The sequence below is a fragment of the Haliotis rubra genome, unplaced genomic scaffold (assembly GCF_003918875.1).
Source record: "Haliotis rubra isolate DU_JTF1 unplaced genomic scaffold, ASM391887v1 Scf1436, whole genome shotgun sequence".
In the NCBI taxonomy this organism is placed as follows: Eukaryota; Metazoa; Mollusca; class Gastropoda; order Lepetellida; family Haliotidae; genus Haliotis; species Haliotis rubra.
The window spans coordinates 102,501-118,513 of record NW_025765377.1 but is presented as its reverse complement, the minus strand read 5'-3'; the positions used below and the strand labels follow the sequence as shown (position 1 = coordinate 118,513).

The following is a 16,013-nucleotide window of genomic DNA, read 5'->3' as shown; positions in this document are numbered from 1 at the left end:
GAAGTTGATTTTCAGAGTATCATAACAAGGACATTAGATCAGCTAAAGTGATTTCAAGTAGAACAGGCATCCCTTTGTCCACTGTTTATCGTGTTTTGAAAAATATTGCAAATGGATATGGCATTGAGCGCCAGGAAGGCGCAGGTAGGCCCAGAAATGGACTGTCGGTGACAGGAGGCGGCTTGGTATTCTTGTTTCTAAAACAAACAAAGGAGTTTAGAAAACTTAAGGCTGGATATGATTGATAGAGGAACTGTGGCTGTCTGTACGTAGACAAATAGAACTGAGCTGCATGCTATGGGTTGGTTGAAAAGTCGAGGAATTCCATCACCGATCATGAAACCTGAACAAAGGGAGCTGAGGTTGAACTGGTGCTTACAGCAATGAAATTTTAACTTGGACTATGTGATTTTCTCAGATGAAAGTTCTGTGTGGCTGTTTCCTAATACACTGAAATTCTGGACCAAACAAACTGAAAAACCTTTGTATCAGCGCCCAAAGTACAGTCCGAAATTTAACGTGTGGGGTGGCATATTTGTGTTTGGGGCAACGCCCCTCTGTGTATTTGAAGGGAATATGAACAGTGAGCGGTACACAGATATTCTCGAGGGACATTTACTTCCATCTGCTCACGTGTTCTATGGAAATGTTTGGATTTTCCAGAAGGACAACGACCCAAAACATCGTTTAAAGCATTCACAGGCCTGGTTTCAGACCCAAAATATGACATTATTAGATTGGCCAAGCTATAGCCCTGACCTAAATCCAATAGAAAATGTTTGGGGACTTATGAAGGACAGTGTCAATAAGAAAAATCTGACAAATATTGCTGAAATGAAAGAAGATCAAGGTGGTCCGATATTGGGACAGCATGGACCACGACTTTCTAACTTCTTTGACCAGTAGTATGCCCCGCCGCATTGAAGCCTGCATTGCTGCCCATGGTGACTTGACAAAATACTAACTGTTCACCTGTCTTTGAATCTGGGGTTATGTTCTGCTAATAATCACAATAATACGTGAAATTTAAAAAAAAATTTACAATCTTTAAATTCTCAATAATTTCTGGTTGTACTTTATCTTGACTTCATCTTTAGCTGAGTAATGGAAATTACAACAATACCAAATACCAATAACAGGCATATTTATTTTCTTAACAACATACAAAAGTTATCTGTTTGTTGTCCAATCTCATTTACATTAGATCTGCACTCCGATAGGACACGTCTCTGCGAAATAATCTGGGGCATTCGTGACCAACTCGTGTTATTCCGGGACAAGCCGAATAGTGTTCTGGCTTTCTGAAAAGTTGTCTTCTCTAAACACGATCGGCATTTCCCCTTCGCCTACGGAATGGAATGTAGATGGGTCCTCAGATTATGGCGCAGAGAGGTATCGTAAGTGAAGGCAAGTTAAATGATTTTAATGAGATTGTTGTAGAGGCACTGACATCTGATTATATATATTCCCAGTAACATGCACGACAAAAACGCCATGAACACACTTTCATACACAAAATGGTCACTCAGACTCTCAAACATCAGAACCGGCACCCTCGGGACTCGAATAGATCCCTCAGTAACCTAAGCTGGTCCTTATTGGAGACCAACAGACCCATTCGTAACAACTCGCCTTTTCCCTAGACCTACAAGAAGACTTACCGGAATGACACGAGTAATTACGAATGCAATAGACCGGGACCCAGTTCACAAAGCGACCGCAGCGCTCAGGTCAGTCCCATACTACTACGTACGATAGTCGTAGTGATAAAGTGATCGTAACTCTCATACGTTAACATACAACTTACGACAGTCGTAGCGCTAATGATCGTAACTCCCATACGTTAACATACTACTTACGACAGTCGTTACGCTAAGGTGATCGTAACTCCCATACGTTAACATACTACTTACGACAGTCGTAGCGCTAAGGTGATCGTAACTCCCATACGTTAACATACAACTTACGACAGTCGTAACGCTAAGGTGATCGTAACTCCCATACGTTAACATACAACTTACGACAGTCGTAGCGCTAAGGTGATCGTAACTCCCATACGTTAACATACTACTTACGACAGTCGTAGCGCTAAGGTGATCGTAACTCCCATACGTTAACATACTACTTACGACTGCCGTAGCGCTAAGGTGATCGTAACTCTCATACGTTAACATACAACTTACGACAGTCGTAGCGCTAATGTTCGTAACTCCCATACGTTAACATACAACTTACGACAGTCGTAGCGCTAAGGTGATCGTAACGCCCATACGTTAACATACAACTTACGACAGTCGTAACGCTAAGGTGATCGTAACTCCCATACGTTAACATACTACTTACGACTGTCGTAGCGCTAAGGTGATCGTAACTCCCATACGTTAACATACAACTTACGACTGTCGTAACGCTAAGGTGATCGTAACTCCCATACGTTAACATACAACTTACGACTGTCGTAGCGCTAAGGTGATCGTAACTCCCATACGTTAACATACTACTTACGACTGTCGTAGCGCTAAGGTGATCGTAACTCCCATACCTTAACACACTACTTACGACTGTCGTAGCGCTAAGGTGATCGTAACTCCCATACCTTAACACACTACATACGACTGTCGTAGCGCTAAGGTGATCGTAACTCCCATACGTTAACATACTACTTACGACTGTCGTAACGCTACGATCGCTTTAACAGGCTTGCTGGTTTGGGTGACAGGGTGTCTTTGTATCCCAACGGCGTGGATTGTTGTTTACAATATCAATCACCGGATTGTCCGGTCGATTATTTTCCGACCGCAGTAAATTACCTGGGATATTGTTGTGTGCGGCATTAAATGACAAACAAACATATTGAACAAAGTCATAACAAGGCATACATGCAGTCATGCAAGGGTAAAAATAAAATTAAGTATCCATACAAACACGGGGTGTTATACTTACAGAGCCCTTAACATGAATAAACTAATACAGACGTTACATGACATCAAAGCTTTATGAGGCATGCTTATACTAAGATTGGTGAGTATTGACACTGAATAATGTTTTCATTCATTTCAGTTATAAATATGAGGTTGTTTGGCTTTAAGGCGTCTTTGTCAGTACTCGCGATTTAGCAATGGCGATGTAACACACATCAAGCATAAGCTTGATACAATGTTGGTAATAATGTGTGCGAGTGTGTGTGAGAGAGTTTTGACATGTGTGTGTGTGAGTGCGTGTGTGTTTGGGTGAGTGTGCGTGTGGAGGTATACTTAAGACAAGAATCTTTGAATATTTATAAACAACCATTGGCAGACTGTTAAATCACCGAATTTTATATTTCAATATGCATCTTTAAAATTATGTCTTGTATTTTTCACCTAAACTCTGACTCTGTCCCATTATATAGGCCAGGTAGTGAGTTGTTCCCAACCCCTCTGATGTACCTCCGCGGGTTGTATCAGCAACGACGAGATTGTGCCACCCTCCCCACAACACTGTCCCACCCCACATACTACAGGGTGCTATGAAAGATCACGAGTTTGCCTCCCCCATTCCTTCCCTCCCCCACCTGCGCGTGGTCATAGTGGAAGCCAACAACCCTTCTCCGCACCATTCGTGATACCCGATGTCTCCCATCACGTGAACCCTACATCCGGGTAGTGACGGTGGTATCACCGATGACGAGATCGTTCCAACCCCCATTTCCAACGATCATGTGGTCTATCTCCGTTTTAATGTTGTCGTCTGCTTCCACTATCTCCACGCTGTACTGAATCGTCTTTCCTCGCGCCCAGCTGTACGAGTTGTCAAAACAAAGTTCGTCTGGAAGTGAAAGAGGATAGGGCTGTCAGTATTTTATGACAACGTTTTTACCAATATTCTTGCAACATCATCAGAAATTGGCTCCACACATTGTAAACATCATGGGGAGTGTCCTGATCACGTATCCGTGTATTCTGCTCACGTATCAGCGTATCCTGCTCACCTAAACCTCGACGGCTAAATTTCAACTTCGTTCATGTGTTCATTTGAAGGTGTTAGCAGATCTCGTTATTTTGTGAAGCAGGACAGATGGCGAAATATTAAGTAAATGTTTTTCATTAGGTGATAACTAAATGAGAGCTTGAATTTAAAGAGTAGCACAGGAAAAAACACGAATTCTAACACTATCTGCATGAGGAGCTAGAATCGGCTTGTATTCTTGTAGAACCATATATATATTGTGCAGGTGCAAATAGATCTATAGTGGATTTGACAAACTTCTACTCTCAGACGACTCTACACTGACTAAATAATGTTTATGACAAAATTACTCACAGAGTTAACACGTAATCAAAGCTATGTCTGTTACATATAATCCCAGCGTCAGAGACCATATAATGATTAAGAGCGAGAGAGTGAGTGAGTTACTTTCACGTCGCTTTTTGCAATATTCCAGCAATATCACGGCGGGGACACCTGAAATGGGCTTCACACATGGTACCCATGTGGGCAATCGAACCGGGGCCTTCGGCGTGACGAGCGAACGCTGTAACCACTATGCTATCCCACCGCCCTGGATTAAAAGCGAAAAGCGAAGGAACCGCTTGTCAAGAACGAAGTCAAGAAGGCAGTTCTATGCTTGTATACACGTAAATGTACATTCTCTTCAGGGCTGAATTCGGGAGATTCATGAGTTTGAAACAGGCGAAGCTCGATGAAACTTACTCTATGATACAACTTGAATGTAAGTGTGAAAAAGACATGTATTTGAAATAAAGACATTTCTGGAAACAAGGGAATAAACTGACTTCTAAAGACCAGTTAGCAACCTTCCCGAGTCTCATAGATAAGTTTTGAGTCTATGCATGGTTCAACCAAAATTGCGTAAATCGACATCCGATTCGTAAAGTGCCCTGGCGATTTCGGTCTTTTGGAGGATTTACAAAGCATTGAACTGCTAACAGGGCGTGGACAGATATTTTCCTGGTCTTTTCATATTCAAGTTGCTCAAGTGACTCGATGCAATTCACAGGTGAAACCCGTTTTATTACAATACAAATCTTGATTACCGGTATCTCTCAGATCGTCTTGACTGGGCGCCATATTGTTTAAAGCAAATTCTCACTACTTAGAATTGTCACGCATCTCACTGTCACACCTCACCTTTGTGGGTGCACATCTGTATAATTGTACGCAATGTAAAGCTATATTTAGAGTGCACAAAAAGGCTTACTTGTGTCAGGAAGGTTAATATAAAATCATATAACATAAAAACATGGAAAAGGAGACGTACCAGACGATGACGTGACGTGACGCTGACAACTGAGGCAAAGATCTAACGCGGACAGACGCAGTGGCGCGAAACGGACATCATAGAAAGATGCCCATATCAGAGCAGAGACTTGACGCAGAAAGAGAAAAGAGTTGAACGCGACAAGAGGCAATGATCTGACGCAGACAATGGAGGCAATATGATAGGAAGCAGACGACAGAGGCAATGGTCTGAGGATCTCAAACAGACGACACAGGCAATGGTCTGAAGCAGACGAGAGGCAATGATCTAAAGCAGACAACGATATGAAGCAGACGACAGAGGAATTGATCTAAAGCAGACAACGGACTCAATGACTGGAAGAAGACAACGGAGGCAGTGGTCTGAAGCAGGCGACAGGGGCAATGATCTAAAGCAGACGACAGAAGGAATGACTTGAAGCAAACGACTGAATCAAGGATTTGACGCAGACGACAGGGGCAATGATCTAAAGCAGACGACAGAAGGAATGACTGGAAGCGAACGACTGAATCAATGATTTGAAGCAGACGGCAGAGGCAAGGATTTGACGCAGACGACGGGGGCAATGACAATTTGCTTGACGCTGACAACAGAGGCATTGGCTAGATTCAGACGTCAGTGTAGGACCTACTGCTAGGTGCTGTCTCCCACCACCAAAGATGCAGGGATCTGCTCTATGAAATAATGCAGGATCTTTTGTCGGAACAGGCTGTATTTGTTATCGAAACGCAGAATGTCTGAAGTGGAAGGGTTAACACAGCTGTGGTTAGTTGGAGGTAAAGGGTTAACAGTGTCATCAGTGCCCAGTAGTGGCATACAGGTATAGATGTGGTTAATCAGAACATGCAGGAACAATAGTACAATGATAAGGAATACGAATGATCTTTTAGGTATTAAGTGATTCAATGTTGCTGATGTTACAAAAGTGAAAATCATGGTATTTCACTCGCGTGATGTTGTTTGCTGAAACTACTTTTCATCTGTGTCATTGACACGTTATTTAGGCTAAATACACAAAAATAAAACAAAGGCATTTTAAAATAATATGTTGATCTCATTTTCCGACCTGAAAATAGTTGACATTTTAACTCGTGTCTGAGTCACTCATGATACATGAACTTTGTCAGGTCGCGCGATGAAATGTTGCTTGACAAGTTAGTTTATCAGAAACAGGCAAGGTGAAGGTCAACGTACATGTTCCCGCCTCCTCGCACGTACAGCTTCCATCTTCTGGTACCATATGACTGTTAACCCGTTCTAGGGGCACGATGGGAATCTTTGAACCCTCTCTCTGCAGGAACACTCCAAAACTGATGTCGAATCCTTCAGTTTTAAATTCCCACCTGGCAGACATTAAATCACGTAACGTAAATTAATCTAGTAACATCACAAGCAATTTCTTGCTGTGGGGTGATCTGCTTGTCCTTCGTGAAAGTCTTTTAGCCTTTAGACTAATTAAGCTACCCGGAGATCCGGGTTAGAATTGGTCTTCAGCAACCCATGCTTGTCTTAAGGGGCGACTAACTGGATCGGGTGGTCAGACTCACTGACTTGGTTGACACATGTCATCGGTTGCCAGTTGCGTAGATCGATGCTCATGATGTTGATCACTGGATTGTCTGGTCTAGACAATCTGGTCGATTATTTATCGACCGCCGCCATATAGCTGGAATATTGCTGGGTGAGGCGTTGAAAACAACAAACAGACTAATCAACCAGAAACGCCTCAGGGTTGTTCCTGCGGGTGCCAACAGCTCAAATTGTACAAGATCGAATCTGATTTTCAGTATGGCCAAAACATTATCAAAATGAAAAGAAGAATATAGTCATCATTAACTTCTTATGGTCACCACTCGACCATTCTTTTTTTACAAAAATGTTGTGATATTTTGGGTCTGTTTTGTATGTAGTAGAATTTGTAAAATGAAAAGAAATTCATGCGACCTCAGACTTTAAAAAAGGCCTGGCTGGTATATTTCCATAATCGACATATTCCGGTGATAACCGAGGATGGGGCTATGGTAAGTCTGATACTGCGGTACTCGGCAAGTTAACTGACGTCGTCCTCCTACCTGAGGATGCTGCCGGGCGTGTCCACCTCATACTTCAGGACGATCTTGTCTCCCCGGGGAATAGTGGTGGTCTCCATGTTGTCAGTATTAGTCAGGCTCTGCAGGTAGTAGGTCTCCGGTACATCACCGCCCGCGGGGATCTGCAGTCAGTGAGTGAGTGAGTGAACGCTGCTTTGTTCAATATTAACGTCACATCAAGGCGTGTCTATTTCACGTGGGAGGAACGCCAAGTGTGGTGTGGGTCTTTGACGTCTACCAAATTCGGTGAACGTTCGATCATGTGTGTGGTGCTGTCAGGGTGAACCGAAATTCGAACCCACGATATTAGATTTCTAGCATGCCCCAAGGAAACAACATTGCACGACTGGGCCAACCGTGGAGTGAGTGAGTGGTCTGGCGTCTGGCGCTGGAGGAAACCGAAGATCGACTAAGAGAGTGAGAATCATTTTAAGCCGCTTTCTGCAATACCCAGCAAAGTCATGACTAGGGACATCACACACATCACACACTGTGTATGGAATCGAAAATGTACCTTCAGCTTGTCGAGCAGATTTATCAACCACGACTTAGGAGTTTTATCACCGGATTGTCTGGTTTACACAAGTAGGTTTTTCACTGAATCGCCAATTCCTCATCCCCAAAACCTGAACACTACTTACAACCGATGTCAGTTTAACAGATCATTTGAAGTTAAACTACATAAAACCTTTAAAACATAAACAACCATTACATTTTTCAAATGTTAAATCTGTGTCTACATTCTGTTTACGTTTACCACACTCTTAGGTTCCGTATACATTCTAAACTGAATCCTAATTGAATTCCGAGAGAGGGTTGGCAGCCTCTCAAGATTTAGCACTTTGCCTACCGAATCTGTGCAATAAGCGTCGCCATCTTTGCCCGTCATAGCTCCACCAAGGAAGACCGGAAGTTGATCTGCGTCGATGTGTTCCAACAATACGCCCGCGAAGTTTCCTGGAAGAAGGAAGAGTATGTGATAGATACAACACAAAGGAAGAACGCAATATCGTCAAACTCCGTACTGCCACGAGAGATAACTTGTAGTAATATGACTAAATAACTTCTTCCCTAATTTCTTTGAGTAGTATATCTCTGCCAACTTACGGCGCGAGTCTTCACTCACCTCCAAGCACATGGATCTTGTTTTTCATGTCCTCGCTGATGAGCGGGCGGCAGAGCTTGTAGAGTAGGGGGAAGATCCGGGGAGCTGGCGGAAGATCAACAGTGAGAGTGGGTGATTCTTTTGGTATGGCTTACCGCCGGCCTTCAGCAATATTTAATGAGTGAGTGAGTGAGCAATATTCCAGTACAATCACGGCGGGGGACACCGTAAATTGGCTTCACGCATTGTACCCATGTGGGACACTTTAACCACTAGGCTACCCCATCACCCCAGCGATATTCAAACTCATAAAGCTACCCCAATGTGTTTAAACATTAGCAAGATCTGTGAACCAGTTACAAACACCGGACGCCAGTGGACAATACTTGACCTCACACATATTTCGGGGGTAGCCTAGTGGGTGAAGTGTTCTCTCGTCAAGCCGAAGACCCAGGTTCGATTCCCGTATGGGAACAATTTTCCTACACCGTGATTATGATGGAATATTGTTTAAAGCGGCTTCAAATCCAATTCACTCACACAAGAATAATGCAACGATTAGTTAAACCCACATACATGCTCTTCCATGTTTCAAAATACGCCGAACCCAACGAAATTTGGAGGACCCAAATTGTTCTTTGGTATCTACAAAACATGTATTGATACCAAAGCTTTGTTCGATAACAAACCGTGTCCTCGAACGGGACCTGATACATAACTAGTTCGGTATATCCGTCACTTCGTCATAATTTTCGTTATAAGCATTCGTTGATACATATAACTGCATGTTCGTTATAAGCATTTCGACAAGTAATTCGTTATAAGCGTTTCGACAAGTGGCAAACCTGACCTGATACACTTCGTTATAACTATGTTCGGTATATCCGTGGCAAGAACCTATACTTAACTAGTTATTCGTTAAAACCGTAGTTCGTTATAAGCATTTCGACAAGTGGGAAGGACCTGATACATAACTAGTTCGGTATATCCGTCACTTCGTTATAACTGCATGTTCGTTATAAGCGTAGATTTCTGAATATTCCATGCGGCGTTGGGTATCAGACAGATAATGACTGACGATTCACTTTAGAATGTAAGAAAATTCAAAACCTCTGTCGAAAACAATGCAAGGAAAGTAGAGCTTCATCATGTGGGGGGTATCTATTCCACATTGAATTGCGCACCACAGGGCCACCCGTCACCTCAAAGTCTTGGACGATCGCTCTATAAGCGCTAAACCCATGAACACAATATAGTTGGATGACATCTTTGAGCTGTGTGTTAATGGTGACTCACCGTTAACAACAAACATCCTCTTCATCATCTCGGGGTAGTTGTCCTCGAGGACTTTCACCAGGTAGAGATACATCTGTAGGCCTGCAGGCATTCAAAGAAATATGGATTTGGCTTGAATTATTGTCTTCATCATTCGGCTAAGAAAATCCCAAAATAAAAGATGTAAAATCATTATACATTTGCCATGATGACTTGTCTGAAAATAATATGAAAAGATACTGCTTTGCTGACAGCGTTCGAAATAATCGCCGGCCCGGAGGCCCAGCGCCGGTTGTTACTGTATCGGGCCGGCAGTTTCAAATATTTGCAGGCCCTTGTGGCCTTCAGTAAATTATCTGTTTTTTTTCCAACCGGAATCTTTCCCTTGTTTTTTTTTACTTCATTAACGTTCGGAAATCATTCATGATCTATCATGTTACGATAACTTACAGAAAGCATGAGTACATAACAAGTCTACGTCTCACCGGACGGGTAGACACCTGTGATATTATTGGAGGCGGAATACCACTGACAACAGGGTGGTATTGCTGGATGGGTCCATGCTACCTACCAGGTCGCCACATCATACGGCTGCTGACGCCCTCCATGTCGAAGATGACCGTGATGCCGTCCACGCGCCGTCCCAGCTGAAATTGACACAGCTGTCTGAAGTGGACATCTGAAGGGTTTTAAATATCTGCAGAACACTACTCTCACTGACGGTCCCCTCACGCTCCCCATCCATCCGACATCCACCCGACACCCGCTTTACCTTCTGTGACTGTCTCCAGTCACGGACGGTTCGCTCACACAGATATACCCATCCACCCGACAACCGCTTTACATTCTGTGACTGTCTCCAGTCACTGACGGTTCGCTCACACAGAAATATCCATCAACCCGACACCCGCTTTACCTTCTGTGACATCTTCTCCAATCACTGACTGTTCGCTCACACATAAAGACCAATCCACCCGACAACCGCTTTGCCTTCTGTAACTGTCTCCAATCACTGACACTTCGCTCACACTGAACAACCAATCCACCTACACACCGCTTTACCTTCTGTGACTGTCTCACCAATCACTGACTGTTCGCTCACACACATAAAGACCAATCCACCCGACAACCGCTTTACCTTCTGTGACTGTCTCCAATCACTGACTGTTCGCTCACACATAAAGACCAATCCACCCGACAACCGCTTTACCTTCTGTGACTGTCTCCAATCACTGACTGTTCGCTCACACATAAAGACCAATCCACCCGACACCCGCTTTACCTTCTGTGACATCCTCTCCAATCACTGACTGTTCGCTCACACATAAAGACCAATCCACCCGACAACCGCTTTACCTTCTGTGACTGTCTCCAATCACTGACTGTTCGCTCACACATAAAGACCAATCCACCCGACAACCGCTTTACCTTCTGTGACTGTCTCCAGTCACTGACTGTTCGCTCACACATAAAGACCAATCCACCCTACACCCGCTTTACCTTCTGTGACATCCTCTCCAATCACTGACTGTTCGCTCACATAAATAAAGACCAATCCACCCTTCTACACCCGCTTTACCTTCTGTGACTGTCTCCAATCACTGACTGTTCGCTCACACATAAAGACCAATCCACCCGACAACCGCTTTTACCTTCTGTGACTGTCTCCAATCACTGACTGTTCGCTCACACATAAAGACCAATCCACCCGACAACCGCTTTACCTTCTGTGACTGTCTCCAATCACTGACTGTTCGCTCACACACCAATATTTACAGACCAATCCACCCTACACCCCACCCGCTTTTACCTTCTGTGACTGTCTCCAATCACTGACTGTTCGCTCACACATAAAGACCAATCCACCCGACAACCGCTTTACCTTCTGTGACTGTCTCCAATCACTGACTGTTCGCTCACACATAAAGACCAATCCACCCGACAACCGCTTTACCTTCTGTGACATCCTCTCCAATCACTGACTGTTCGCTCACACATAAAGACCAATCCACCCGACAACCGCTTTACCTTCTGTGACTGCGTCTCCCAGTCCTTGACAGTCCTCTCACACTGCAGGATCTTCGTTTTCTCCAGGTCGAGTTTCTTGCAGGAGTACATGATACCCTTCATATCCAGATACCCGTACCTCTCCACCCGGACAGGCGACCCCTCTTTGTCGTACCCGCAAAACCCACCCGTCAGGTACTTCTGGAGAACCTACAGGGAAACAAACTTCTCAATCGCCGCACAGGAAGTATGGCAAACCTATATAGAAACATTACCTAAAAGTCATATTATAGTGTGTCTGAGTAGAAACCGTCTTATCTCGAAGTACCGACCTTCCTGCCTACCTAAAAATATTATAATAGTATGACTGTGTCGAAATCTTGTTATCTCGAAGTACCGACGTTACTGCACCCTGCCATTAAGTGCTAATTCTTCTAAGGTGGAAATACAGAGTGTCAGTCGACAAGTGTTGCATGCTTTTATGGTTTGTTGTGTAACGCCGCACCCAGCAATAGTCCAGCGACATGACGGTGGTCAAATCGAGTTTGGATCAGTCAATCCAGTGATTACCACCATGAGCATCGATCTACGCAATTGGGATACAATGACATTTGCTAACCAAGTTAGCGAGCCTGGCGGCCCGATCCCATTAGTTGGGTCTTGTGACAAGCATGGGTTGCTGAAGATCAGAGCTAAACAGGATCTTCATGAGCTATCTTGCTAGAGTTGGAATACCAGATGGGTTTTGTAACAGGAATCTTACAACTTACACAAACCACTGTTTAAAATAAACATTTCAATACCAAAGCACAATATAAGCCTCTAAATGTCAACAAAGAATACGGTGCATTTTGATAAATATAGATTAATGTGCTCAAACTTGACACGGAGACGTCAAAAAGCATCCGTTACCGGACTCATCTCTGGGTGTTTCCCCGTTGGTATTCATAATCTGCTCATGACACACCTTGACATGCACTTGACCAGATTGTGCAGGTGATGCTCCCAATGTTAGCGGAAAGATGACATGATGCTTTATAATCACGCAAAAAATCTCGCGATACCAACCGCGAGACTGGTGCACGAGCAATGGCCCCGAATTAGACGCCTTCTACCACATTTGTCAATAGTGTTGTAGGTATCTTGCTGTCTCTTTGTAATCGTTTGAGAGATATTATAGCTAAAATACATGGAATTATCATGAAACGGCCCTCAAACTTCTTCATTGTTTCCTTTTCTTTTCAACACAAATTCCATGTATTTTAGCAATAATAACGGTAATGCTATTTTTTTAGTGCATTATCATTTGCAGAAGCCCTCGGTCTTTTTCAGCTTCGTCGGGCAGTTAATGGAAGACCTCGGGCTTCTGCAAATGATAATGCCCTCAAAAATAGCATTACCCTTATATTAGACGCATTTTGTGTGTGTGTGTGTGTGTGTGTGTGAGTGAGAGAGAGAGAGAGAGAGAGAGAGAGAGAGAGAGAGAGAGACTTTTAGAGAGAGAGAGAGTGTGAGTGAGAGTGTGTGTGTGAGTGTGTGTGTGAGAGAGAGATGATTTTAAAGGGGGGTCGCCCATTTTGTTCTGGGGAGCTGGGGGGTCATCAATTTTGTACACACGTACTAGGGGGGTCAGCAATTTTGTACATAAAATATGTTTAAGTTTATGCTTAGAAATTATGGGGGTTGGGGGGTAATTGATTTTGTACATGACATGCAGGGGGTCACGTATTTTGTACATAAATTTTAGGGGTGGTGGTGGCCATTCACATTATACAAGCATGTACAATGTACAAGCATGTCATAAAAATCATCATCCTATCCATAAATTATGAACGGTCCCTAAGGGTGATGACAATCATGGATTCTCTCAAACATGAACAACCCGCTGTAATAAAGGTCCTTAGGTCAGCCAAGGTCAGACAGGCCTTCAGATGCTACCCAACCGGAAACCATAGCCGCTACAGAAAGAAGAATTTTATCTGACCGACGAATAAAAGTTTCTGAACTTCCTAAGGAATTCCAAATATCAGTGGGAACTGTTGAAACCATTATTCATGAGCATCTTGGTTCATCCAAGGTATCTGCAAGATGGGTACCTAGAAACCTTAGAGCTCAAGATCGCCATCAGAGAATAGAAAGCTGGATTTCCTTCTCGTCTAGTGACAGGTGATGAAACATGGATCCACCACTTGGACCCAGAAACTAAATTGGAATCTATGCAATGTGAGCACCCCACTTTTCCGCATCCGAAGAAGTTTCGCACTTAACCATCGGCTGGCATGGTAATGGACACCATATTTTGGGATGCAAGAGGAATATCTAATGATTGATTAGATGCCACCAAAACCTACAATCAATGGACAATGTTATGCTAATTTGATGAAAGATTTGCGAAAAATCTATTCGCCAGAAACGCCGTGGGATGTTACCAATGGTGTTCTATCTTTGCATGACAACGCTCCGGTTGACAAGTCGAGAATTGCACAGGCCGCCATGCGTGAATGTGGATTCGAGCAGTTAAATCAGCTACCCTACAGCCCAGATCTAGTCCCCAGTGACTATTTCCTGTTCCGGCAAATGAAATCTGACCTACGTGGAAGACGCTTCCAGGTTGACGAGGACATAAGACTGCCACAGAGGCGTGGTTAGAGGGCCAATCTGCGGATTTCTATAAAAGTGGTATTATAAGCTTGAAGGACAAATGGATTAAGTGCATTGAAGTGAATGGAGATTATATTGAAAAATAAAAGTGCAATTTTTTATACTGAAGTTGCAAAATATATTGAACGACCCTCGAAACACCCAGGTTTCACATATGAATCGTTTTAGACACCTATTACCAGAAACAGAGAAATCGTATTCTAAAATATATACCCACAAAAACTAATAAATAAGAATAAAAACATTCAAAAAGAAGCCCGGAAAACAGGTTTTAGAGCTGAGGCAATTTAGACTTGCCCAACCATTCAAGACTTGAATTCTTTTTAGTTTATTCTATACAGGGTCTAAGGGACAGACAAGTGTTATTTAACAACCTGAACAGTTTGTTACTGCAAATAGTTCCCATATAGATCCTTGTCACGTTGCATGACACCTTATTATCCATTACGTTCTCGTTGAAAAAACAGCATTTTAATATGCATCTACAGTTGATTTTTAACTGTTTGAAAATCACAATTCGTTTCAAATAAAACTTCCGTGGCTTGTGGTTTGACGTTTTACATTTCCCACCCAAACCCCAGAGTCTCTTAACGTCAACTGAACACGATGCGTGCAGTAGATCGCATTATAACGAGTGACTGCATTGACTGGTTGATGCGTGGCGTGATGAGGCGGATTATTCTTCTCCTTGATCGATGTTGGGAGAAGAGTAACCCTCTCAGTCGTCTCCGCGGATTAATCCAATTAGTCCAAATGCAATGTCATTTATTGTGACATGAATGAGAGTGAATTTAGTTTTATGCCGCATTTACCAATATTCCAGCACACTACGGCGGGGGACACAAGAAATGGGTTTCACACATTTACCCATATAGAGAATCGAACCCGTGACGAGCGAAGGCTTTAACCACTAACATACCCCCTCGCCCATGGACTGCTGATTACATACGTTATATTTGGGAATACACTTTCTCAGTAAAGTAGAGACTCTAGTACATTTTTGGGTTCAGTCTTTTTATGTCTGTCTCACCTCAGGTGGAGTGTAGTTCTTAACAAGGTCCTCTATCTTCATCTTTTCTCTGTAGGCCATGCTCTGAAGAACAAGATACGGGTGGAGTTGGATCGGGTTCAAGTCTACAGTGAGTGAGAGTGAGTTTTACCACGGTTAGGTTGACTGACTGACTGAGTTTGGGCTTTTACCACGGTTAGGTTGAAGAAACAGATCTAAAATGCAACTTATACAATGGAAATTCAACTTATACAATGGAAATTTTTATTATGATAATGCTTTCGCGAGTGGATAAGTACGTCATACTGATAATTACTGATATATGTCTGATTCCAGGAGGTACGTAAATACTAGGGCACATTGGTTTGTAGCAGAATCTATGACGAGCAAAACATTTACACTTGTATTATTATAGGATATATATATAGCGCACATATCCACGCAACTAGTGCTTGCTCAAGGCGCTGGTATAATTTTCCCCTCGATAATTGGATGTCAATCTCAACACCACATGGTATTATCAATCTCAACTCCCTGGGGAGTATACAACTCTTGCAGCCACTAGGCGCACCGAGTTATTGTGGCTTTCTCATCCTAACGGTGTAC

At 43.2% G+C, this 16,013-nt stretch overlaps 1 protein-coding gene across 2 annotated transcripts in view; it reads right to left on the bottom strand.

The window, feature by feature from the left end:
- Positions 1 to 3,551: 3,551 nt before the first annotated feature.
- The window catches only part of LOC124269285 (retinal-binding protein-like), a 20,508-nt gene continuing 8,046 nt past the window's right edge, over positions 3,552 to 16,013 (bottom strand). The window contains exons 6-15 of one of the 2 annotated variants that reach the window (XM_046704289.1): positions 15,429 to 15,491; positions 11,759 to 11,947; positions 10,302 to 10,377; positions 9,752 to 9,832; positions 8,477 to 8,560; positions 8,201 to 8,307; positions 7,333 to 7,472; positions 6,455 to 6,603; positions 5,892 to 5,997; positions 3,710 to 3,807 (exon numbers count right to left, since the gene is read on the bottom strand). In XM_046704289.1, coding sequence (XP_046560245.1) covers positions 5,894 to 5,997; positions 6,455 to 6,603; positions 7,333 to 7,472; positions 8,201 to 8,307; positions 8,477 to 8,560; positions 9,752 to 9,832; positions 10,302 to 10,377; positions 11,759 to 11,947; positions 15,429 to 15,491 — 993 coding nt within the window. In that variant the 3' untranslated portion in view covers positions 3,710 to 3,807; positions 5,892 to 5,893. Of the gene's footprint in view, positions 3,808 to 5,891; positions 5,998 to 6,454; positions 6,604 to 7,332; positions 7,473 to 8,200; positions 8,308 to 8,476; positions 8,561 to 9,751; positions 9,833 to 10,301; positions 10,378 to 11,758; positions 11,948 to 15,428; positions 15,492 to 16,013 lie in introns of both variants that reach the window. The other variant, XM_046704287.1, reaches the window with a different exon arrangement.